The sequence below is a fragment of the Numida meleagris genome, chromosome 23 (genome assembly GCF_002078875.1).
Source record: "Numida meleagris isolate 19003 breed g44 Domestic line chromosome 23, NumMel1.0, whole genome shotgun sequence".
In the NCBI taxonomy this organism is placed as follows: domain Eukaryota; kingdom Metazoa; phylum Chordata; class Aves; order Galliformes; family Numididae; genus Numida; species Numida meleagris.
Window position 1 is genome coordinate 3325003 of NC_034431.1, and position 26307 is coordinate 3351309.

The following is a 26307-nucleotide window of genomic DNA, read 5'->3' on the forward strand; positions in this document are numbered from 1 at the left end:
AGCTGTTCCTACAGATTTTACCATTTTTAGTAGGAAAGGCAACGAAATGGCCCTGACTTTCAGATGTGTTAAAATCTGTGGCTGTGAGGACCGTATTTTTGTCAAACCTGGTTGCTTTTGTTTTGCTTTCTATGGGTATTGCTGCTTAACTTAACGAACCTAAGCCTGAATGCCTCTGGCTTTAATATTTCTAATTAAATGCGTGGGAATTCTGGATAAAATACCACAGTATTGGTATAAACTTGGCTTTAAGTTAGTAATACCAATTCTAAAGTTAATTAAAACGATAGGAAAACAAGCCATATATTGAAAAGCAACGAGAAGGACTAAAGAGTTAAGGCAGCTCTGCATGGTACATGACACCTAATGGTAACTGAGCTCATCTGTGCTGCTCCTCATTAAAAAAAAATTAAAAAATCCTCTCTGCCTTACAGTATCTATGGAGGTAAAGTAGGGATATAGCGGGGGGAGGAAAATAAAGTCCAAAGTGGGATGTTTTTCTTAATGTCAGAGGCAACATCAGCAGGTTTTTAAGTACGTAATTTGCAGGGGAAGTGACTCAAACGAAATGATGCACTTTAAAAAATCAGCAAAGTGTTGAGGGCATAATAACCTTTGAAAAAATGTAAAAGCCATTTCATATTCATAATACTGGAGTTCCCCGCTCCTGTAATTTCGTTTCACATTTCTTTTTCTTTAATGGCACAGCTCCTAGTATCCAGTGATTATTTCGGAATCAATGAGTTTCATTAGAATAAAGAGTGCCAATACATATGCTTCCTACCCGGGGAGAAAAGCTTAAGAAAATAACCAAAGTGTATCCTAAAACACTACAGACCATGAGGGAAAAATGAATTTTTAAGTTCTAATGTTATGCTTTTTAAATCCCACTGTCTTTAAGCCAATAAACCTTAATTTCCGCAGACCTCTGTTGGAAGAGGCATGAGATGGAAATGAAAAGGGGTCAGAAATTCCAGTTCTTCCACCCCTCAATCTGTGGCAGTTCCTCACAGGAATGGGAAATGTGTGTAGTTGATGGTGGGGATGTGGCTAATTATCTGTATCCCTCCATCCTGTACATCTGTTAACAAGGAGACCTGCAAGAGCGGATAGTGGATAATCCACTAGCATTTAAAGGCCTTTAAAATCCCCAGCATTTTCCTCCTCTCTCATCCCAAATGAGTGTGGCTTGAATGAATTCAGACGTGGACATCTTGTCCATTTCCATGAGGATGAAGCATCCCACATAGCCTGAAAATCAACTTTTCCTTCCTTCTTTCTCTTACTTTCTCTTTCTTTCATCTAAGAACTACATGTTTGCAAACAAAACGTGTCACTGCTGTTGAAAACTGCTGAAAATATTCTGCTTTCAAACCAGGATTTATTTTTAGGGGGTGAGTTTTCCGATGAAAATGGAAAATCGAGCTACTCTTCTGCCGAGTGACTTCCTCAAGAGCTTTCTGATAGAAACCACGGTCTGCTGGGGGGTTCTGAAGGGTCATCGGGACGCAGCTCAATGACCTTATCCTCCAGACTGTCTCTGGTGGACCAAAGGTAACGCTATTGAACAACCCCCCTCCTCCTCTCAGCCAAAGGCTGCAGCCACTCTTCACGAAGAGGATGGAATTTGCTTCAGAAGAAGTCAAACAATAACCTTTCAATGGATTCCATCACTTCCGCAACAAACAAAACACGATTCGCTTTCAAGCTTATCTTCGTGCCAAGTTCTGTGGTTACAATACAATAGCTGTATTGTTCTTGCGTGCTGCAGGCGAAAATGTATTTTGGTAACTGCTGCTCTTTGTAACACAATTGTCTGATAGTTTTTCTAGCAAGCTGTTAACTCCTTCAGCATGAGAGCACCTCTTCCAAGTAGAGCATACAGCCTCAGGAGCCGGGTTCTCCTTCTGTGAAAGTAGTAGCAGCTCAGGACTCTCAGTGTTAGATAACATGTAAATTATGGTGACTCATAGTGGAAAATCATACATAAAAACTACACAAAGACTTATTTAGCCACCATCTCATGATCTTTTCCTGGTACACGAGTGTGTGAGATACGCTCACACACACTCCAGAATAATGCTACTGTCTGTCCTGCTGCCCCCAGCCCCCTGCAGCTGTCTTGGAAGATATGAGATACGGAGTGAAAATGGACATGCATATTCATATTCACATCACATTCCCTATTTAGAAATGAATGAACCCTGGAACAGTTATAATCACTAGTTCATTTCTGGCAAATACGCTCATCCCCCCCGGTTCTGCTCACACAAAAAGGTGTGCTGCTTTTCAGAGTGGCTGGGTGACTCATGGGATATTCCCATTCAACAGGCTGCAAAAACAGGTTTTGAGGTTAAAAAAAGAAAGACTTTTCTGGAGTCCCAGAATCCCAGGATCAAAGGCACATTGTTCCCTCCTCTAACAAGAATCCAGTGGGTGATCCTCAGCAGCGAGATAGAGTCAAGGTGTTGGCTTCCCTCGTGGAACTACTCTGCAAGAGCCACGCAAGCCTACACGGGCTGGCTGGAAGGAAGGCCAGAGCAGGCAGAGTATCTGGCTCTTCATGGCAGGAAACATTGAGAACAGTAGTGGTTTTTTTTTTTTTCAGTGTGTGCATGTGGTATTTTTGTAATTCAAGATGAAGTCACAGCCAAGCTGAAAACAAACCAAAGAGAAGAGCCAAATGTGTTAACAAGAATCAGAGAACAATTCCAGCAGTGACTGGGAGCTTCGGAACAGGAGATATTTCATCCTGCACTGATAAAGCTCGTGCTAACATCCTGATCTGTGCTAAGGAGTCATGCCAGGGAGGAGAGAGAAAATGCCTTTGCAAAAACAACAAAAACAAGATTTTCATTTCTCATGAACACAGGTTCATAAATAAAATGCCAGAAACTGTGCCTGGATTTCTCGAGAAAGACTGAAAAAGTGCATTATCTTGCAGAAAAGGAGTTTCCATATTACTCATCCTGCCCATCTCCCAGACAGCACAGAACTGTTCCCAGCACTCCAGTCCCCTTTGCTTTCTTCGGCTCAGCATTCAAAGGCTGAAGGAACGAGGCCAGCCGACCTTACAATTAGAAATGCTCCTCCTGATATTCTGCTGTAATTTGTCTTTGCTCATTTTCATGCATTAGCCTTTATGAACTGCACGAGGCAACCTTAATTGCATTCCCTTCTGACTGCTTAGGGAAGGACATTTTTCGCATGGAGGGAAGCCAGGGACCTCAGAGATGGAGCACAGAGCTTTGGCAGCTGCAGCACGGGAGCACATCCACTGCCCGGTACAGTATGGAGCTGCCAGTCCTGCACACCAACTATTTTGCCAGGTGTGACTCTGGCAAGACCACGAGGATTCACATTTGTCATTCAGCCAGCCGAGGTTTGATTCCTTCCTTTCATTCATGGCAGCTTCTTGCTCAATTTCCATGCTTTATGAGTAGCTCTCTGCTGTATGTCCTTCAGCAGAACAAAGGCCTTGCTGAGTTTTTCTTTGGTGCATCCTGGAGGACTTGAGCTGGGATTTTTACAGGAACCCCAGTGTGTGAGCTTATATATGGCACAATAGCAGGGCTAATGCCTCAGTCCTTCTGGGGAGCTCCATGGGTAGAGCAGCTAGAGCCCAGTGCTGCAGTCTGCCTCGCAAAGCCCAAGTGGGCAGTTCTCCCCATGCCACAGTCCCTGTTTTTCTTTGCATTTTGCCTGCCTGTATTCACCCAGTGTTACCCCTCCATTACTTAGGTAGAGCTTTTTGTATTGAAGGGCATCAATATATGTATGAAGAGCGCATACAAGCTTGTGCCCTCGGTGTCACAAAGAGGCATTTTGGTTCTACCAGAATATGAATTATTAATGCAAATGTCCTATCTAGTTGGGAGGAACCTGAACGTTGTTCTTTGTACAATGGAGTATGAAGATCTGTGAGGATAAATCAAGCAGCTTCAGTGGTATGTGCTGGGTCTGAGCTAGATCTCCTTAGAAAGACTGCCATTTTCAAAAAGAGATTTCTTATAAACTCAAGCAATTGCTCTTAAAAGTGTGAACATTTCTATGTCCAGTCAGCAAAACCTCACTGACGAGAAGGCACGGAGCTGCTTCCGTGCTGCTGCAAACCGACAGGCAAGGTGCACGGGTGGGCCCGAGAAAACCCTCCAATCAGAAGACACTCTTGCAACCCCCCAAAAGTTTGATCAAAGTCTGTGTCAGACACAGGAGTTAAAAAGGGAAAGAAAGTGCTTGTGTGAAACCAGGGAGAAATGCAAAGGCTAAAGGCTGCTCTAACCACCAAGCATCAACTTAACTCCCACCCACCTCCCACACACAACTAGAAATAACTTTAAATAATTTATTTGTGCCTGTATTGCAGTTACATATTTAATGACTTAAAGGGAGAGTGCTCCACTTAAGAAGACGTTGGATTTTTCCATAATTCAAAGGTAAATGTTGCTCTTCTCTAAGAATTTCAGATTAAGCTCTACACTGCCATCTCAGGCAGTCACTACCCTTGTTAACAAAGAGAAAGCCACTGCCTGAACAAGGTTAGCAGCTAAACTTAGAACACATCAGATTCAGTGGGAGAACAAGGAACAAGGTAATCCTCCCGTCCTGCTCACTGAACATTAGAAGCAAAAAATCCTTCCCATCTCGCATCTGCTCCTTTTGTTTGCTGCCTCAGATTTCTACATTCTGTCTTTCGAATCACCTTTAAAATCACTCTGTGCAGGAATTGGCTTTCCATAGGTAACAATATCATCAGGGACTCAAGGGGCAAAAATGTAAGCAGGAATGTGGCAGTGGCAGGATGATGAAGGCATCACTTATAAAGGAAGGAGAATAAATGGAAGCATCTGCAGAAACATTTCATGTTGGAATTATCTAAGCTCATTAGAGATGAAAACATTATCTAAGCTCATTAGAGATGAAAACATCCGACTGAGTCATGTTCTCAATTTAAAAAATAATGGTAAATAGTTCATGGCTCTGGCATTGCCTATCCTTTTTGTAAAGAGCATCACCTTGATAGTGATCACTTTGGTCCAGAGGCTTGCAGGAAATTCTGATTTCCTGCGTTAAGCATATCAGCAAAGCAGTACGTTTGTGGAGATGAATTTGCGTCTTATCAGAGTGAGAAAACTGCTGACTGATTTTATGGGTTCCCAGTCTTTTTCACCTTGCAAAGGCCTCTCACTGTGCAGGAGAACTGTGAAACCAAGTCCTGGCCTGTTTGCTTAGCTCCGTGCTTAGATTAAGATCATTATGGAATGGGTGCTGCTCTTGTCTGTAAGCCGAGAAAATACTCTGTATATCATGGGTATCCCCACATGAACTTAATTCCCCCCTGGCCCTTCAGTCTGGGCACTGTGGGACGTGTCAGGAGCCCTGCCTTGCTGAGTTGGCTAGGAAATACCGGAGAACCACTTCCTGTGCCATTGATGGGGTGAGACAAATGGTTCTGCTAGCTCTGCATCCATCTGAACCCTGCAAGACTCAGCAAAGAGCAAGCAGCATGTGGCACGACCATTTTGTTAACAGAGGGAAGCTCATGCTCTTTAAAGCACAGTTTTCCCCTGCTTAAATACATGGTAGAGAAAAGCAAATTATAACACCAAGGCTGACAATTAGCGATGATAAGCACAAACCCCCAAACAAACCCAACAGCTACTCCTTTTCAAGGAGCTACAGAAATGCTCTTTTAATGGCACAATACCTGGACTGCTCGTTGGGTTTCTTTTCTGCTGATGCTTTCCTGGAGCAAATCGCTGCTTAGCGGGAAAGCAGAAAGCAAGGAGGTTGCCAAACCCTGGCAGCCGTCTGCATCCCAGGCATCTTGCTTTAATTTCCCTTCCTTGGTGGCAGATGGTAGCTTTGCAGAGGTGTTAAATCTGCTCATAACTAATAGGGTGCTGTTTCTTCAAACGCTCCATCTATTTCCACAGGAACAAACCATCAATTCTCCCTCTAACACGGCACAGCCCAACAGCCAAGGAACTACGGTTTGACTGAAAATGATAAAAAAAAAAAAACAAAAACACCAAACCACCTACATCTGAAAGAAACCCCTGCTGAACAAACGTAATAACCCCGCGTTGTTTACTATACTTTCTCCCTTCTCAAGTGCTGTTAGTTGAAGAGCTGAACCCGGAGTGCCATCCCGCAGAGCTCCTCAGGCACGCTGAGATATGCAGGCTGAGAGATGCTGTGACTGATGAGATGCAAGCCCTGCCCTGACATGTGCAACTTAAACAGAGAAGACAGAGAGTGGAGTACACGTGGTCCCTGGGACCTCCTGGCATCAAAGGAGATGTTGGGTGGCTCCCAGAGTCTGGTTGTTGTGGAGGAGGTGGTGGTTACCAGCTGTCCAATACTGGGTGCTCACAGGACTTCGAGCTTACCTCCAAAACTGAAGGGTGACCTGTTTGCTGCTAAGAGGAAAATCACCAGAGATCACAGCAAAGCAGCTTTCAAACGCTGCTGAGCTTTGACCTGGCCCACGTTTAGATCATCTTCTGCCTTCCCACGGCCACAGGGAAAAGTTTCAGCTTTAATCGCAGCATCTGGTTTGCATTCGGCTGCAGAATAGAGCTTCATTCATACTGTGCAGGCAGGTTTCAGTCTTCACTGTCCAAGTGCTTCCGCCCAAACTCATCTGGGAAGTCCTTGTCCCGGTGGCCCTCAGCCTTTCAGCCTCTCCTACGCGTTCTGCCCAGGGTCATCTTTTCCTTGCAGATGACGCTCAGGGAAAGCACCCTTGCAATTCAAGTGAGGTTCTGAAGATGGGGGACTTTCCTTGAGCGTGGCTTTTACAGCAAATCCTGGTCCGGGGCTCCTGGGATGAATGAATGGAAGAGAGCCACTAAGGAGAAATAAGGAGTTTCCTACTTATGTGGCGGATGCAATGACACCTTCTTCTGCCACCAAAAGAGGGCCCAGCTGCTTATTACATGTAGTCGTTTCTACAGTGGAGAGGCCGTGACCTTTGCACACAGGTCTAAGGAAATCTAATGGCAGCGATCCTGGTGATTTCACAATTTGGCTCATGTTCAAAATGTAGATTACGTTAACTTCGGGGCAGATTCTGAGGTCCTTCCAGTTTCTTGCTTGCGCAAACATCAGCTCAGACGTGGGTACTTTTTTCTGGATAATCCACACAAAGAATAAAGGGGCAGTCTTTGCTTCCAGCTATTCCCACGTGGTTTCCCCCCAAGTTCAATCATCCCTCTAACAATAAGCTCAGCTATGAATCAAGGGAATTAGGCGCCAGGATCTGCTTATATCACACCCTTACATGATTTTGTAAACTGGTTTATAATTCTGTTCATCGCAGAGCTGCTCAGAGAAGAAACACATGGCTGCTTGGCTCGTTCCTGGTCTTGCTCACAGATTTCTGGGTTTTTAACTGACCACTTCCCTGGGATGCTTTTTTGCTTCCCCGTTCAAGAGAATGCAGTTCTAATAGCCACCAATGTCCATTTGTGCGGACTCTTGCAGTAACTGACATCCTCGGGGTCTCTCAATTTCCTTCAAAAATCAATAAGATCAGACCTGTTCATACTGTATTAGCTACGATTTGACTACAAGTCATAACTGTGCTCCCATTGATTTTTATGTGGCTTTGTGGCACTGTCTTGAAACCTCTCCAAATGTGCTAGTGGCCTTGCTGTAGGACTTGATGGGGTTACGGCAAGCACGTCAACTATGGAGTTGTTAACATCTGTTGAAGGCTATGATCAAAACATATCTGACCCAATGTTCCATACCTCCTGTGTCGTCAAAACCTGTGCTAAAACTAATAGCTGAAGTTTTGCCAAGTGCATTTAAAAGAACTAAGGGTGTGCCATGTCTGTGCTTTTTCCATGATCTATCAGTTTTTTAAATATACCCATCAGCACCCACCCTAGTGGCTTAGGTGTCTTTCGGGGTGAGCAGACATTAGCCTTCCAGAATTCAAAGTCCTGTTTGCTGAATTGTGTTTCCTAAACTCGGGTCCGGATGCTTCTCACATAACTGGGTATCTGCCTAAAATAAAAGCTTAGGAACCTGGGGCAGCCTCTGGAGTTGCTTGAGATGGTTATTTAGGGAACCCAAGACCTGAGCTTAGAAGAGTCAAGGGCACTGGGACAGGCTGCCCAGGGAAGTGGCGGAGTCACCATCCCTGGAGGTGTTCAAGAAATGTGTAGATGCAGTACTAAGAAACACGATTTAGTGGGCAGTATTGGTGGCAGGTGGATGGTTAGACAAGATGATCTTAGAAGTCTTTTCCAGCCTTAATGATTCTGTGATTCTAAGGCCATTTGTACTTGAAAAAATAAGAAAACGAACGGAGGTACTTTCAGGATAAAGCGTTGCGGAGTGGTGGAGGCCAAAGTGTAAATGGTTTAAGAAGATGAAATATAAATTAGGATTGGCTTAGTGAAGGCCTTCAGGCATCTGGGGCCAAATGCAAAGTTTGGCTCGTTGAACTCTCCAAGTCGCTGATTGGCATGGACTAGGAAAAGAAAAGGACGAACTCTTTAAGTGGCATATGAAGCTAGATGAACATTTCATCTAATGGGCTGTGCAAGCCTGATACTTTTATTTATGTGCATGCATTAAAGGAAGGGCAAGCCGTTATTCCTTGCAGCGAGAAAGAATGACTTCTGGCATCCCTCGTATCATAGCAGGCCAGGGCTGGTTGCTGAGTGCGGGGTGATAACGGTGGCAGAGCCCTGCTGGCTGCAGGGCCTGGGACTGCTCATTTATCACTGCGCAAATGCAATCAGAATTAAGCCCATTCATTTCCTGAAACCACTGGCTCACATCCTGTACATGTTCAGCCATGCAGTGGTGTGCATCTTTTAGGTGAAACCACAGAAACAGGCCTTGCAAGGCAGTGCGCACACACCTCTTTCCCCAGAGCTCTGTTCTTCTCCATAAGGGACCGAGGGTGATTTGCTCAGTGTCCTTTGTAAGCTGTCATGCTGACCAACAGCCTGCTCTTAATCCAGGCCACAATGTGAAAATTGTGCAAATGCAAAGTGTAGGTGAAATGAATGTGAGACGCCGTGCAAACACAGGACGTTCTCCACCAGGCATCACCTTGCCATGGATGTGGTCAGGAGGACATACCTAGTCAGAGAAGCACGTCATGGGACAGGTTTGCACGTGCAGCAGTTGGACTCGCCCATTAGCCCTGCACAGCTCAGCTGCTGTGAGGATCAGGCCAGCCTCTGGGTTCCTCTCTGAACCAACAAGCTCTCCTGGCTTCTGCTGCTAATTCTGATGGTTTGGTTTGTATTATAGGGGAAAGGCAAAAAAAAGAGAAAGAAAACCACACATTGACCACATATTGCTGCCTAATGTCAAGTGTGCATATCCTGTGTATTTCACTGTATATATTGTAGGAGTGTGTGCTTGTGTATGTGTATATAAATGTGTGTATATGCGTGTATACACACATACAGTAGGTGTATGTGCAAGCAGGCATATTTCTTGCTGTATATTTTTATTGCTGCTAGCTCTAAAGATCTAGGGGGTCTTCAGCATTACAGATTAATTGCACTTCAATAGATCAGCGGTTGGCTTAAGATGCTCTGAGCAAACTAGAGAGCTGCAGACGGGCTGCAGAAATGGAAGAAGCCCTTTCCTTTCTTTCCCAGCTTCAGAAATACCTCTGGTACAGGAAACAGAACAGTGCCCCAGGGGAGGCAGAGCAGTACCAGCACCAGCGTTTGGGTGGAGGAAGGGGCCTCTGTTTTCTAGATGCTTTGTGCTCCTGCAATGGCTTGTGAAGGTTATGGAATTGGTAAGGGGAGGAGTGCTCCAGAGACTGCCCTGCTCTTAGCGAGACACTGTAAGAATGTGATTTATAAAAAGTCATAACGGGTTTAAATCTTTCAGAGTTTTGGGAAGTTATTGTTTCTCGCCTTTGAATGCGTCATACACAGCAGGGGAGAGGAAGACATTTAAACTCCGTATTTCAACATTTCTTTTCACCTAAGGTAGGACAGCGAAATCACCTGTCAGCAGCACATAGTTCTGTAAGCAGGACTAACCCCAGAAATGGCCACTGACAGCGGATCCCCAGCTCCAGGTCTCTGACCTCTGCTTCCCATCCATGGCGTGCTCCCAGCACCCGGGGGGGCTGCAGGGGGGCCAGCCCTGCACTGTGCTGTGAGCTGTCATGGCGTGGGAACACGAGCTTCTGCAAAAGCAGAGACGCTCAGAAGGAAAACATACACACAGCAGCCCCAGGAAAAGCTGCTGGTGGAGCATGCCTGGGGAGCATTAGGACGCCGGGTAGGAAAGTCACTGCACGTTTGCACTAATTAATGCCAAGCGACCTTTGCAGGGTGAGAGGTCGCGATGGCCACGTCTGTCTGCTCGCAGACACAAACCTCTACAGAAATGCCAGCTGGTGCGGGAAGCTCAGGGGGCAAAAATGGCACAGAGGTGGGTGCTTGGAGTGACTCAGAACCCTTCTCAGGCAAAGCTTCTAGCTGCTGGGGAGCTGTCTGAAGAGTATAACCAGAACTGGTACAGCTCATTGCTTTCTGAAACCCAGAGGGTTGGGTTTCCTACTGTCACTTGCTTTATGCAGCCATTTTAAGCAGATGCAAAGCAGGGGAAAATACTGCTCTGACAGGCTGACCGCTCTGCTTAGCCTGCAGAGAGAGCAAAACATTTCTGTACCTCTGTCCATCCCACCCATTGGGACCAATGGGATGTAAACATCTGCTTAGAGCTTTCTTGAATGGGAACCCAAGTGTCCTTGTCTGCATGTCTTATTAGAGCCCATTTAGCCAGCAGCACAGCAGACTGACTGTCACCCACCATTGCCAACACTGACACATCTCAGCCTGGAGTTCTGACCTGGCACACTTTGCCAGGCTGATCACATTTCCTGGCTGAAGCTAGTTTATAGATTACTTGGATATCACTAGCACACGAGTGAGGGAGGAAAATCGATGCTTGCAATCCAATTCAAAGACTGCTGAATCCAAGGGAATGATTCCTCTTCAAGTCAATACGCTCTGAGTGAGGCAGGACAAAGGAGAGCTTTGACAGCAATTGATTTTTGAGGGAAAGGAGCTGTGCCTTTCGCTAGGTTGGAAAATGACTTGTTGCAAAGTAAAGGCAGAATCCATGCTGAGCTGGGGAAGTGATTGAGGCTGTGCAAAGGTTGCACTGATGAGAGGCAGACCGGCTTCGATCTCTAATGAAGGGAATTGAGAGGGGCTGTGCGTCATACACAGAAGTACTCTACTGTGAGAAGTGAGACGGTGAGAACTGATAATGAGAACGAAGAAGTTTGATTATTGCTTCTCATGTCCTACAATGCAATCTACATCTTTAAAGAAAGCTCTTCGTTTAGATGTGAGATCCCCTTGCCTCTGCGTGGTTAGCAAATCTTAAGCACCGGTACTGAAAAAGAAAGGTTAACCTGAATGGATACCGTGCGAGCCTCTTCTTCCTATTGAAGTTCTGCATGAATGCAGTGGAACACCAGAGGCACGTGGGGCTGATTTGAGCTGCAGCAGGAGCAGGCAGGTGCTGATGGCATGTGCTGAGTGCTGAGATGGTGCCGAGAGAACTGCTGAGCTCCAGCAGGCAGTGATGGTTGAGCCCTTGTGGGGCAGAGCTGGGTACGGCAGCAGCAAGAGCCAAATAATGGCACTGCACATCTCAGAACAAACGGGCTGTGTGCATACGCGTAAGAGAAAAAAAAACTTGGTGATTAAAAAACCAAGAGGAAATGAAATCAGGGAGATGCCGATCCAGACAGCCAAACTGAGCGGTTCTAAGGCGGAGTGGCAGTTAGCTACGGTAACAACAACAGCAAAGGAATATCAGCACAAATCCGCCCTGTGCCACAGCATTCAAAACCAGAAGTGCTGCAAAGCCCCCGGGGCCAGGCATGCACTTGAGCACTTGGGTAATGTCAACTGAAACATCCTAACCCCTTCCAGCAGGGGAAACAAATGTGCCCAGGGCTGCCAGGGTGCTGATGGGATGCTCCTGGAATTCACCACTTCTCACCCAGAACACCAATAACAATAGCAAGTGAGTGAAAAAGAAGTAGTTTTTGGGAATTTTCATTCCAACTGAAATCTTGCCTCTGCCTTGACGTGTACCTTGAAGCAAAGGGACAATTATCTTAGTCACAACACTCAATCCCATTTGCATAATATCAACTAAATTGCTCAACTGCTTCAAATGCTTTTGTCATTAGAAAGATATTCCACAAATAAACTGACTGCGTGTCCCTGACACTCAAAACTAATGGGTTACAAGTGAGCAAAAGATAAAGCAGCATGCTACAAGAATTCCTCCCTTACCATTACTTGCACACAACCTACGCAATCACAACTTTTCATGTCTATGACTGAAATGAAAGTCACATCGAGGGTCCCATAAGACCTGGGGGTATGCCACAGCGAAGTTGAACTAACATTTTTTAGGTGGAGAGTTGAGCGAGATGCCTGGAATGGTATCTAATTGCCCCAGAAGAGTACGTTTTTGTGTTTTTTTTATGGCCTGATGGCAAATCCAGCTTACTGAGATCTAAACCCAGCACTGCAGAAGACTCTGTCTGTGTCCTCAGGCAGAACCTGATGATGCTTTCATGTCTGCTGGGGGTGTTTAATTGGCAGGCACACAGAGCACCAGTCAGCCATGGCTGTCCAAAGTGGTTGGTGACTTCAGCGAATCCATTCTGGATCTCTGAAAAGGACTTGGCTTCCAGAGGGAGCGAAGCGCTCAGGTTTCAAAGTTTTTGAAAATGTTTCAGTGAATCAGCTCTCATTTGCAAAGGAAAAAAAAAAAACAAAAAAAGATCTCAAACCCAGCAATACAACTTTCTCCCAAGTGCTGCTGAGTAATGTTTTGTGGTTTTTTTGAATGGGTTTCGGTGATCCGTGGGGAATTGTGTCCTTCTAACAGTCCATAGACAAACCCTGTGCCCTACTGTGTTCCAGCTCTTGTCTTTGTATTTCTAAACTTTAATGTTTCTGTCTCCAAAACCCTGCGAGACAGGGAGTTACTGAACCTGAAGGATCCCAGTTCCCTCTTCCAAACGTAGTTCCACCAACCTGTGCCTCGGGCTCTTGCAACCTGTTTCTGCATCATCCTAAAAGAACGACTCATTTTTACTGCCCCTCTTCTCACTTCTGTATTCCGAGGCTGCCTTCTGTAAAAGATGCCCCAGATGAGCGTCAGCAGCTGAGGGGCAGGAAGTGGTGGGAGTCAGAAAGACACACTGACCCCAAAGAGGGTCTTCATGGGAAGAGTTCCTCTACCAGAAGTGGCATCTGATGGGCCTGTGTGGGACGCTGGATGAGGAGATGGACCATTTGTGTAAATGCTGACGTTTCCCTTAGCAAGCAGAACATTCTACTTCTGGGAGAAGAAAGAAAACAGTATGTGTGTGTGTGTGTGTGTGTGTCTGATTTTCCTTTTCTGTACTGTGTTTATCAAACCAAAGTGAGACTTAGAACAGCACCAGCTCTGCTGTGCCACCTCAGCTCAGTCTGTGTGGTGGGGCTCTGTGGGCCCAGCCCGACTCAGCCCCTGCAGCCCCAATAGAGAAGTGAGCTGCCCATAGGGGACAAACACCCAAGATTTCTGTTTTGCTCCCAGAGGCCTCGATAGTGATTCTTACTTACACACAGGCTCCCTGCATTATCTGAAGGGTGTAAAGGCAGTATTTCCCTAAAGGAAGCTTTTGTAGGAATGGAAGTCAGGTGATGGCTGGGTGAGACCCGCAGTTGGGGTGTGTTAGCATCGCTCCAACAAAGTTGATGGTGCTGGGCTGATTGATGCTGCTGGAAGGCTTTGCCCTTTAGAACATGAATGCATTTATGATGCAGCTCGTCTGCGGGGGCTTGAAGAGGCTGTGAAGGGAATATAAACCTGTCTCATAAGGTGCAGCTGTAATTCACATTTATCCCAAGGCTTGCTTGTGTTGCCTGTGGACCAGAGTAAATATGAACCTGATCCAATTCTTGTTTAGTTGGAGATTTCTTTGAACTGCGCCTGGGAGAACTGACTGCAACTTATCCGTGGGTAATGCACTGTGATTTGACACTTGCTAAGAGTTGGCAGCCGCTCTCAGAAAGAAATATCGATTGCAAAGAATAAATTCAATATCGTAGTGGAACAAGGGAGCAGGACATCATTGACACCATTTAGTCTGCAGTTCTGGAGCACCCTTTGTCTTGAGTGGATGGCAAGCTTTCATTAAGGTGCCTTCTCTGGCATCAGGCGACTTGATGTATGGTCTCGTTTTCAATTTTGCTGTCTGCAGAATAGGAATGATGCTTGTTTCAGAGCAGCTGTTCATAGCACTGGGATTCTTACACAGCTGTGAATGTCACCCATCAGTCTAACTCGCTGTAACCAGGGGTAGCTACCAGGAGTAACAGACCTGGGAGGCCATGCTGAGACCGGTGCCTGTCAGCAGGAGGTGAGGATGATGCTCTCCTCTTCCTCTCTCCGTACTCCTCTCTGGCAACATCTGCTCTCTCCGACTCTCCTATTACTCATAGCTCCAGTGTGTAATTGCTTTCTTTCTGTTTGAATCAGAAAGTGCTCAGGTTCTGACGGCACCTGCCCGGATATTGCCACATCTCCACACACAGCTCTGCTGGCTGTGCTCATCTTTGTTCTTTTGGGAATTCTTAGGGAAAAGGGAAGGATGAAGCTTCCTGAGGAGCAACGGCTCCGGGTGTGTGGGTGAGCATCACTTGGCTGCTTCCCATGAGTCTGGAGGGGGTCTTAAAAAGTGCCTTTTGCAGCTGGGACACATCAAGGCTTCAGGGAAATAGCAGAGGAATGCATGGATAGGGCAGCACCTGCGTCTCATGAGCAAAGAGGAGAGGTACAAAACGTCTAAGTACTGTTTCTGGAGCTTGTCAGCAGTTCTGTTGCGTTGCCTTCAGCAGTTCCCTCAACCCATCCTATTATTTCTTGCAGTTCCTTTTTTTCCCTTCCAGTTTACACCTCTCTGTAAATTCAGCCTTTGTGCAGGCCCGAGCAGCACAGGAGATGGCAGGGACAGAATAATGCCCAGGGAAGCCAAGGCCTATTCTTTTCAGGTCTGTTTATACAGTGGTGAGTAAGACACAAGCACCATGGTGCACCCCATTGTAATGCACAAAGCCTGCAGAGAGTCTTGGTGATGGAATCCAAAACGCTGTCAGCTGCTGAACTACAGCTCTTTTGATGACTCCGCTTGTTGAGGATAATTAGGCTGGTGCATTACAGACACACACATGGATGTCTCTATTCTTTTTGCAGTCGCAGAGCACACGCTGTGCATCCACTATGAGCACCAGTTAAACCTAGGGCAACATTTGCAAGTGTGCTCAGGACTTGGGAGGCTGAGATTCCCCATCAGAGGTGCCTTGAAAACCCAAGCCTCAGAGGAGCCAGCGAGGTTAGCAGCATTCAAAAGCATTCAGTTTTGGATATGAAACTTTTGCTCAAAACCTCTCAGAGGGCGGAATTCCCCCGACCTCTGTCAGTGTGTTAGTGCAGCGGCTCCCGAGGGCTGGCCATGCCAGCAGAGCACAGCTCTCATGCAGCAAACACCAGGAGTAACAGAAGGGTAAGCTTCCAGATGGCTTTATCAGGAAGTACCGCAGAGTTCTGCAGGAACAGCCCAACCCGCCACTGTCACCTCGCCTCCCAGGGGAGGAATAATCAGCACCTGATGCAAACAGGGCTCCATTCAAATCCCCAGTGCTGGGTGTCTGAAAACATGAGTTTCTCTAGCAAGCTTCTGTCTTGAGAACCTCAGCAGTAAGTTTGCTTGGTCTCCTGACAGTGACCTTGGGTATGTAAGTAGGAGAGAAAAAGGGGCAGAAAAGGTAACAGTGATGTCTCTGTGTCACTCGGCAACTGATACGCAGCTTGAAAGGGAATTGCATCCTAAGGACGGAGTTACTAACGCAGTGGGTTTTGATTCTGTGAGCTGCAGGTGATTCTGTGCACTGTCCATGACCTGGGGACCTGGGCTGCGTGTCCTACAGCTCCTGTCCTCCCTCAGGCAGGGCTGGGTCGGGGATGCAGTGTCATCACGGAGCCATAACAACATGCAAAGTGTCTTGTTGTCACCAGGCCATTTTAATACCAAACCAAACGATGTACTCAGGGCCAAGGAAGGTTTCTAACAACTCTGTCTGACATTAGAGAGCCCTGAGAAGCACAGCTCAGAAACAGGCGCAGCTGTCCTCTGGTTGTCTTGCCACGGAACCAGGAACTCGCTTCATACGGTGATGCTACTTAGATATTTAGATGTGAAATCCCAGCAAAGCACGGTGGCTGAAGGCACTGTAGTTCTTGTTTCTCCTCCTGAACACATGCAAGTTTGCATTCTGTGCAGCGAGCGCTGATGCAGCAAGCATTGCAGTGATGTGCTGACCTTGGCTGCACCGTGAGCAGTCTGTGTGCAGCGATGTGCTGCCCCTGAGCAGCTCTCTCAGTGCTGTGGCAGGAGTATTTCTTTGGCGATATCAGCCCTGAATATCTGATTGTTCTGCTCTCCCAGCTATCAGATACGATTAATGTCATGTATCCCGAATGACAGAGGTGGTGTGGAGCACTGCTGCTGCCAGTACCCTTTTAGATTGAGACCTGATCATAGAAACGACTTCTTCAGCCACTGGTAAGAGAAGGTCTCTCTCCATTCGAAAACTTTATACACTGTCACGGAAATAGATATTATATTGAGACCAGAAACCCAAGCCTTGTGGTTAAGCTAATGGACAGAAACTCTACAGACCGAGGTGCAAGTGCCAGCCTCACTATGGTTTCCAGCCTAACTCAGCTTCCAGAGGAACACTGGACGTGAGGAGTCCTCTACGTTTTATCACTTCATATCTTTAAAGAAGTGAGCGATCTGCTAGAGATCTCCCTGAACCAAACACATGGAGTACATAACAGCCTGAACTCTGCAGAAATATTCTTTCTGTCCTGCAGCAGAAACCTGCAACAAAGGCAACGAAAAATACTCATATGCAGAACTCATGGGACTCGGTCCCAAATGTGTGCGCTCAAGCCCTTGTCCCGCGTACCTTCCTGGCAGCTGCTAACTCCATCCCTGTCCTTGCTCCACGCTGCGCTGCAGACCTGTTGGATCCCTTCCAGCACAGATGTACAGAATTGTTCGGAGACCTCAGCGCTGACCCCAGGAACTGTGATACACGAACGAGAGCACTTAATTGCTCAAACTGTTGCTCAAGTTACAGTGCAGAATCTCATCTGTTAAACCCTGGGGTGGGCAGAGCCACGGGTTCCCAGCTCCTCAGGAAGGTTTCAGCAAGCACAAAGAGCAGGAGGGTGGCAGCAGGGAAAGGAGGTCTCCTCTGAGTGCTCTTCCACTGTACGTGGTATGAGCAGGTCACAAATGCTGCCTGCGAAGCAGTTCCACTGCTCTGATGGCTGATGTGCAGCACTGCAAAGAGAAGCGTTGTGATTCAATGCTGCATGGCCCAGTGGCTCTGCCTGAAGCCACTGTCCTGAAAGATGGGCACGGAGGGCGTTGGAGAAAGCTTCTGCCTCTGCCCCGGGGGCAACAAGGCCTGGATCTTCTGCTTGGAAGCTGAAGATTTCCTCCAGCGCTGTTAACAAACTTGGAAACGTACTTTCAGTGCAGCCTACAAAGCAGTGGCTTTTCGTGTATCCATCCACTTCTTCACACGAGATGGAGTTCCCCTCCATCCCCCGGGCCAACACAGGTCACTGTGAATCACTGTTTGGGATTAAAATGCCAAGCTTGGGCTTAACCGGGGCCTGTGTGATGCCTATGTTTCGGGCTGGCCCTTTGTAGTAAGATGAATTTCAGCCAAGAGTATTTGCAGAATAACGCCCTGAAGGAACAGAAACCACTTCGGAATCCAAAGATTATCTGCAGCACTTGTTTGTGTGCGCAGTATTTTCCCAAATCCAGCACAAACCCTGGAGGAGCGAGGGATTTCACAGCCTTTCTGCACTGAAATACTGCTAGGTTGCTAAGCCTGTTACTAGGCAAAACATGCTTTAGCAGCCTAGAAAACATTTTCCAAACACAGGAGAAGATACTACTGTTTGTAAACTGGCCTTGAACTTCTTTTCTTTGAGAATAATGAAATCAATACTCGTAAGTTCTTGTAGTTACAGGGGGATGAATCAGACTGACTCTGTTCTGGCCTGAGAAGATGCAGTGCAGCTCGGTGAGCTGACGCCTCTCCATGCCTGTGGGTGCAGAGTTACACCCAGGTGATGTTCTGTGGGTGGGAGGAGGAAGGAAACGTGGAGCATAGGGAAGTGGTGAAGTTGGTTCCCGGGTAGCTACATACATCACATTCCTGGCTATGTGAGCTTTGTGAGGGACAAGTGTTTGCAGTTGTGCCCAGCTCCTCAGGTCTGCTCAGGAGCACGGTGCTGGCTCTCAGCTGCAGTGATGGATGGCCTGTCCGTAGGGATGGCTGCAGTGCTTTGGGCTGAGATGATGGGAAGGAGCATCAGCTGGGTTCTGCAAAGCGTTGTCACTTGTGTCACAAACAGCGCTTATCTCTTATGCTTATCACACAGAGCCTGGCGACCAAAACAGCACAAGGGCTGCAATTTCAACGTTCTGCTTGTGGATAGTGATTTACCTAGCTTGAGTAATGACAGGGGCCTGACACTTATCTTCATTTCCCCAGGTCCGGCTATCTTTTGAAACAGCATGTGGGGCTGTGGCTCGAATTCAGAACCACAAGTATCATTCCAAATGTGATGGGTTTATACATTCATGCACATATGCACATCCAGCACTTAGACACGGACGGCAGGATTCCTACTCGTATTAAGTTCCTGACTTTCTGTTCCTGAGGACGGCTCGGAGGAGCTTCATTTGTGACATGAAACGTGTACAACTACCGCCGAGCTCCCAGCTTCTGGCGGCACTGACCCAGGATTTCAGGCTGCAGGGATGGATGGCCGCCCATCTCTTAATTGTCCCACGTTCAGCATTATACGGAGATACGAAATATGCAATAGATTTTTTTTTTTCTTTTAATCATGTGTACATGTGTGGCAGTTTTAGTTGTTCCCCTGTGGTTTCAATAGCCTGTAAGCTACGTAGTGCTTCCCTTGTGCTTGCTCTCAGGAAGGCTGTCAGCACGTATAAGAGGACTAGCACGCAGCAATGGGACGTGCAGGCAGACAGACCTGGTCTGTGGCTGCGACCACTGGCAGCAGACCCATAACAAATGAATGCAACGTTGTGGGGCTGTTGGGAAACGACAGCGATGTGAAATCTCTTTCTAAAGGAAGTTGTTGTTGCACTGAGGGTCTTGAGACACTGGGGATCTGGTTGGACTGGCGTGTGACCTTGGGTAGAATGTTTGTCTGAGTGCCCAAATTGCAAAATGGCAATGATAACATCACCTCTGCCCTCCTTCCTGGTTTAAATCAGAAACTATTTGGGATCAGGATAGTCTCCTTTGTGACTAGACAGTACGTAATGTAATGGGCTAATTACAAAGTAAAAAAATAACGAACCTGTGCTCAGAGACAAAGCCCAACAAATAGCTCTCACAGCAACAGCCCAAAATGCTGACGTAGTGCTGTGGTTTCAGCAACTGCCATCCAGAGCTGATGTCCCCAGTTTGCACAGCACTGCACCATGGCTCACAGCAGCTCAGCTGAACTGCAGCTGTTGCTGGGAAAGAGAAAAAGAGACGGACAGAGTAGGGAAACCTCAGAGTCTTTCTGACCTCTGGTAGGAAGTACCTGGAATGGCTGGAATCGGGAGCTGAAGTTAGGCAGTGTGGGTCCCGGGCAGTGTCTCAGCGCTGTCTCAATGCCAGGTGCCACCTGAAAGCAGCACTCCTGCCATCTCCAGGCGGCTCGCACGTCCCCATGCCCAGCTGCGCCAGGCGGCCCAGGGAGGTGCCAGGAGCCCGGCTGCTGCCAGCAGCGATGGCCCTCAGCATCACGCCTGGCAGACGAGTCTGACAGCTCGGAGCTCAGTTGTCGCAAGGCTTCGGAGCAGATGGTCACCCCTTCACAGCGTCAGCCTGGCTTCTGCCCCGCACAGAGCTGCAGCCCCGCTTTGCTTGGCTCCCCGCCTCCCGCCGTTACCTTGGCTTTGGGACGCAGAACGGGTGGGAGAGCTTTGGGCAAAGACTCACCAGGGCTCTCTGCTGAGGCTGCTTTGCCACAGCATCTTTGGGGAGATGGTGTTTTTGCCTCCTTAGCCACTCAGCCATCTCCTGCATTCACACAGCCCAGCAATGTGGCAGGAGTTCGGAGGTGGCAGAACCCCTTAGGGCAGGTCCTGCTGCTTCACGGCCCCTGTCTCACACTTCTGAGCGCACCCTCGGTGGCAGTGCCTGGTTGTCTGCCGTTATTTCTGTTTTGCTACTTATGTGAACTTCAGAGATGAATTACGCGCAGGATTTCCAGCATGCTGGAACAGGGCTCTATGAGCTCCTTCAGATGGGGAAAGCAGACCCGTCCCAGCAGACGGGCTCGTTGTCCAGCAGGGTTACAGCACAGCATCCTGGATTTAGTATCCCGACAGTTTACCCCCCTGCCTGGTGGCATTTACAAGGAGTACTCCTTGCAGCTGGGGATATTTTGCCCCTCTCTCTGCCTTGCCTTCTGTGTTTAACCTTTCCTATCCGGCACGCGTGAAGCTTTGGTTTTCATTTTTCTCAAATGCTGGAGTTTCCTAAGGCAGGAATATAAACCGCACGCACAGCTCCTCAGCACACGGAGGTGCAACCAGGGCTGCCTGCCAGCCGTGACAGCACCGTTGCACAGGTAACAGCCACTTTCATTCACACTCAGCCTGCTTCTCTCTCCAGCTACGCTGGAAGCTGCACATCTGTTTTTCCCCAACAAGCGCAGAGCATGAAGTCACCGGTTTCTTACTATCTTCATTTGCAGGCATTGCCTGTAAGTGCTGCACGTTGCTTGCTGTACAGGACTACAGATCACTGACAGGCGTAAGGAGCGTAAGTAGGACAATGGAAAGCACACATGGGACTTGGTGGCTGTGCCAGCAGGTCCACAGCAGTGTGACATTTGTCCTTAGGATTCTATGTGTGCGTCTCTATATTAATGAGATGGGATGTCTGAAAAAACCAACGAGTTCTGACTGGCATCAGCAACAACAGGGAAACTTAAGCAGATCAAAGAAACGTCCAAATCCTCCCCAGTCTCATTTCCATCCTAACGCGCAGTCCCACTTTAGGAGTCACTATATTTAAACCGGGGGAATCATTAAGCTATCATTAGGTTGCTGCCTCATTCATTTAAAGCACGAGCAGGAAAATTAGAGCGGGGCATCGCTAAATTAGACGAGAAAACCCTACCACTTTGCACTACTGACATCTTCTCTAGCTCCTTTCCTGTTTTGTGCGTGTAACGCGCGGCACCCAGGCAGCGCTCAGAGCGCAGGAACGGGCTCCGCTTTCAGCCGGGGGGGCCCGAAGCGTCGCTCCGTGGCGACCCAAAGCTTGCAGCGGAGCCGCCCCCAGCGGAGCCCACCTGCGCCCGGCACCCGCCGCTCCCCTTCCGCACCCGCCGCGGCCCCACGGCCGCGCTCGGCCGCACCATCTCCGCCCTGGCGGGCCCGGAGCGCTCCGCTTGGGCGCAGCCCCTAGCCCGGCTCCGGGCGCGCATCCCCGCGGCGACAGCGCGGCGGGGAAACACGAAAAGGGGGGGAAGGGGCCGCGCGGAGACTTACGCCCGGGCTTTGGGGAAGCCCATTGACAGCAGGATCTCCAGCGACGAGCCGTGTTTGATGGTCCCCGCGCGGTGCTGCCGGTTCCGCCGGGGGATGACTTTGCTGTACAGCTCCTCTTTGGCAGCCATGGCGTGCGGTGCGGGCTGCCCGCGCTGGGCCATCATGCAGCCATCGCCGCCCGCGCTGGGCCATGCACACCGCAGCGCCCCGCCGGGGGCCGCGGCCGGGGCAGGGCCGAGGGGCTGCGCCCTCCTCCGCGCCTCCGCGCCTCCGCTCCGCGCTGCTCCGCGGCCCCGGGGCCACACGTGCGCGCCCGGCGGCCGCTCCGGAGCTCCGGGAGCCGAGTGCCCGCGCCGCGGCCCCGCGCAGCCCGCCCCCGCTCTTAAAGCCGCCGCCCGGCGCCGCGGGCTCCGCTCGGGGATGGGGAGGGGTGTGTGTGTGTGGGGGGGGGGATGGGGAGAGAGAGAAGGGGGTTCGCCGTGCTGTTGGGGCGGCTGTTGGAAGAGCGCAGGCTGCCCCGCGGAAAGCGGGGAAGGTGCGCACCATTATTTTGTTTTCTTATTTATTTATTTATTTATTTATTTACTTTCCTCGAGGAAGAGCTCTGCACGATGTTGCCCTGACCGCGCAGGAGAGGCAGAGAAGGGGGAGGCTGGGTGCTCTGCACGCGATCATCGAGCTCGGAACTCGGGGCCTGCGGTGCTGTGTGTCCCCGGGGCTCGGTGCCGCCGGGTGAGCTGTGTTGTGGGAGCACAGCACTTGAAGCACATCTAGTTAGAGGCAACAGAGTTGTGCTCCGAATTTTCCACCTCCATCCTGGGTTTCTGCATCCTTCGCAGCCCTCTCCAGGCCATCACATGCAGTATCTGGCCTTGGAGTTCCCCCTTGGAGGGTTTCGTACCTCCGGTCAAGAGGCTTTCTCCTCCTCTTCCTCCTCTCACCTCTCCTCTGCCTTTCTCCCATGTTCCCTCCTGCCCCAGCCCCTCATCTGAAGGCAGCCAGGTCCCTGCTGAGCGCCCAGGGCACCAGGGAACAGCATGAGAGCGCAGCCCTGCACGTGAACAAAAACAGTGAAGAGGCCCTACTTGAAAGTGCAACAGTTTATGCTGGGGAAGGAAGCAGTGCTGGCAATGACAAACCTGTCCCTATCATTGCTGTTTTGTTGCATCAACGAAGCACCCTCTTTCCTGCTGCCATCCAGGGGTGGGGTACCGACCCGGCCTTTGCACCTCCCCAAAACCTTCCAGAATCCGATTCAGAATCCAGGAATTCTCACCAACAGAACCCGTGAGGGAGGAGGGGATCGCTGTGTTTTGACTTAACTCGACGTGCCTCACTTCTGCGTGCTTTTCTGCTCCGTCTGTATTACTCAGTCAGGAAGTAACAATAAAAATGCAATTTGTTATGGACGCGGCTTCCAGGGACTTTGCCCAGATGAGAATCCCTTTCCTCTGGCTGCTCCAGATTCATCCGATCAATTAAGGAATCCACATAACGCAGTGCTGAAATTTATAAGCCGTGGGTTTCAGTGGCTGCATACCTGCTTGGAATGGTTTTTCAGGCCTGCTGAAACAGCCTCGGGCCTTTGCAGCTTTGGTGAGTGCCTCTGCATTGGATCTAGGTGAGGCGTTTTGCATTAGAATGCGTTCCTTGAAATAACGCTACCTCCCACTTTTTTTTTTTTTTTGTGATTGAAAGCTGAAAGTGAAAGCAGTCTCAGCGATCAAATGGGAAAGAGGAAAGAAAATCAGAATGGAAAGCAAACAGAAAAAGCGAAACACCTGGAAAATCGTGTTCCAGTCCCCAAAAGAATGAAAACTCCAGCGAAAAAATGGGCAAAGGTAAAGACATTGTGGGGCTGTGACACTGGGGGCACGCACTTTGCATTAAGATGCTGTCAGGTTTTCACGTGAGGCCTTTCTTGTGTCTTTCACCTGGCACGAACCCAGCACTTCATGTGTGTGTGCAGAACTCGGTGCTGCTGCGTGGACTCTGCTTTTAGGAGCTCCTCCGTGAAACTCGGACGTGGTCCCTTCGCCTACAGGAGGATGCGTTCCTGGGGGTGATTTCCATCACTTCCTTCGATGCTGGATAAAAAGGCAACGCAGCATTAATTGGAGGGGGTGTAGGAATACCACGCTGGACAGCGAGTGGGAGTGCTGCTATGGGCTCCCATAGGAAGAGGTCAGGCCCTAAGGAATCTGAGCCAAATTTCGCTATCTTTCCAGCCTGATGCTACGCGAGCACATGGCAAAGGGTCCACTCCCCAACAAGGGGAATACTCTGAAATAAACAGCACAACAGCAGGGAGCAGAGCAGGGGCTTTGCTTTCCTTCTCAGCTTCCCTCCCAGGAACTCAGTGCCATCGGAGAGCCCTGGCCCAGGGCTGAGCTCCCGACCTCTCCCAGCTGCACCAGGGCAGGAGGGAGGAGCGGCGAGGGCCGGCTGTGCCTTCCCCCCAGCCTGTCCCCGGAGAAGAGAAACACCGAGCGAAAGCTGCACAGCGAAGGGCACGGCAAGATCACCGTTCTCCAGACTTCAGCCTGCTCTTGCAATTATTTGCATGCTGAAGTCATTTTACACAGGCGGATCGTCCCCGTGGCCCATCTGCAGCTGCACGAGGTGACAGCCTCCCCCCTTATCTCGCTTTGGCAACCCCCCCGCGTTATCTGCCTGCACGTCGGCCTGGTGTCAGCCTTCGGGGCCGAGCATCTGAAAGCATTAAATAATTAAAAATTGAGTCCGCCCCAAGCACTTCTTCCCCTCTCGTTTTGTCTCCGGAGTTCCCAAATGTCGAGAAACGGTGATTTATCACTGAGAGAAGTGAACAGCTGCCTTGCCCTTGATTCAAAACAGCATGAAAACTGAGGCAAAATTATTAGTCAGATTTCTGACCGAGCTGAGACGCTGCAGCAAACTTCAGCCCATTTCCTCTGCAGTTCACAGTTGCTTTGTGGCGGTGCTGGTGACTGCTGGGCTTTGTGTCCCAGAGCGCGTGGGGAGCAACTGCTGAGCGCTGCTGGAAGCGGAAGGGCCGCATTCCTGAGAGCAGCTCAGTCTTCAAGCCTAAAACACCTTTCCCCAGGTGTTCTGCCTGCTGGGGCTTCAGTAATTGAGCTGTGCGTAGCTGTGGCTCTGTCCTGCGGGGATGGTCCCCTTGCTTTGCTAAGCATCCATCTGCCTAGGGACTTGGGTGGAGGCGGAGGTGTGGGGATGTGTTGGGGCCCGAGGGGGGGTCCCAGCACTGCTGGCTTCAGCAGAGAGCAGCTGGGCCTTCAGCCTGCAGGAGCCAAGCTGCCCACAGGGACTGGAGAATTGGCTCTTCCAGCTTGGATTTTCATCAAGTTTGGAGTGTATTTTCCTCGTTACAAATAAAATCCACTTTGATTTCACCATCATCCTTTCACTTGTGCGTGGAGTTGCGGAGTCAAGCTGGATTGTGTGGTGCGAGCCAAGAGGCAAAGTGTCCTTGGGATGCTCATTTGGAGAGCAGAGGGCAGGGGTGACATCGAGCACAGCCCCCCCCACTCCCCGGCCCTGTTCTTACTCAGAAGGAAGATAAAATAACATGTATTTTAAAACGCTTGGAGCTATTTTTGGTTAGAATGCAACAGGGGATTGAGTGTGAGGAAGGGCTCCCAGGCTGGGTGTGTGCCCAGCCTCCCCCCAGCTCTGTGGTCCTGTGCACTGATGGTGCAGGGGGGTACAGCGGCTTCCTTTGGCAGAATGGACTTCCATGGGTCGCACTGACGGAAGGGGCAGTGAGCAGCTGAGGCTTTGCAAATTTGGAGTTTACCCACTGAGTTCTTCCACGGATAGAGCAAATGGTTGCGTGCAGCAAATCTTGCTCTTAATTCCTCCTTGAAGACTTGCAGCTGGGGAAGTGATGTACGGGGTGCTGTGCGAGGAGCCCGCAGGAGCTCTCCATTAGCACAGGTGGGATTTCAGAGGGACCTAAAGCCACCAGTACACTGCCATAGTGGTACAAAACCCACTGGGGCAGCGTGGCCAGCTCGTGGTCTGCCCTGTGCAATCCTGGCCTCTGTTAGTGGAAGAAACATTGAGCAAGCAAAGGATTCGTGGGCTCTGAGCGTCTCTCTCACCCATGTGCAAGAAACATCTTGAACTGTCTTATCTGTTGGATTTCATGTCTGTTTCTGCTACACTTGTATGGATGTAGTTTATTGCGGTGATTATTAACTTGCTTGGGTATAAGCCAAGAAATAAGGAGATACAATAGAAAGCTGCTGGGATTTCCCCAACTCCCCCACACAGTAAAGTATGCTGATGTGCTGGAGGTTGTACAGAATCTGTAGCATTTCTGGAAAGGCCTTTCTGTTTGACTCTTCTTTTGGTCATGATTTGCTTAGCTGCATTCCTGTATAATTAAAGGAGATTTTGTTAGATTGCTTCAAGAAAAGAAACGTGTTTGTTTGATTTGATATTGGCAAGGAAAGGGAAGGGAGGTGCTTAAGATCACCTGAAATCTTCCTAATTCCAATTACTGGAAAAGATATGAAGTTGGTGATTCAGTTTGTCTCACAGATAGCAATAACCTAAAAGCGGTGGAGTGACCCTAAGGATTGCTTTGATTCCTTGTCTCATTTTTC

General features: G+C 49.0%; 2 protein-coding genes across 3 annotated transcripts in view; one reads left to right on the top strand and one right to left on the bottom strand.

The window, feature by feature from the left end:
- The window catches only part of LOC110387560, a 70194-nt gene extending 53149 nt beyond the window's left edge, over positions 1-17045 (top strand). For both annotated transcript variants that reach the window (XR_002432606.1, XR_002432605.1), the window contains one exon: positions 1392-17045. The gene's annotated coding sequence lies outside the window, so the exon portion shown is untranslated. The remainder of the gene's footprint in view (positions 1-1391) is intronic.
- The window catches only part of UBASH3B (ubiquitin associated and SH3 domain containing B), a 60287-nt gene extending 38349 nt beyond the window's left edge, over positions 1-21938 (bottom strand). The window contains exon 1 of the mRNA XM_021375774.1: positions 21698-21938. Within this exon, the coding sequence (XP_021231449.1) occupies positions 21698-21861 (164 nt within the window). The 5' untranslated portion in view covers positions 21862-21938. The remainder of the gene's footprint in view (positions 1-21697) is intronic.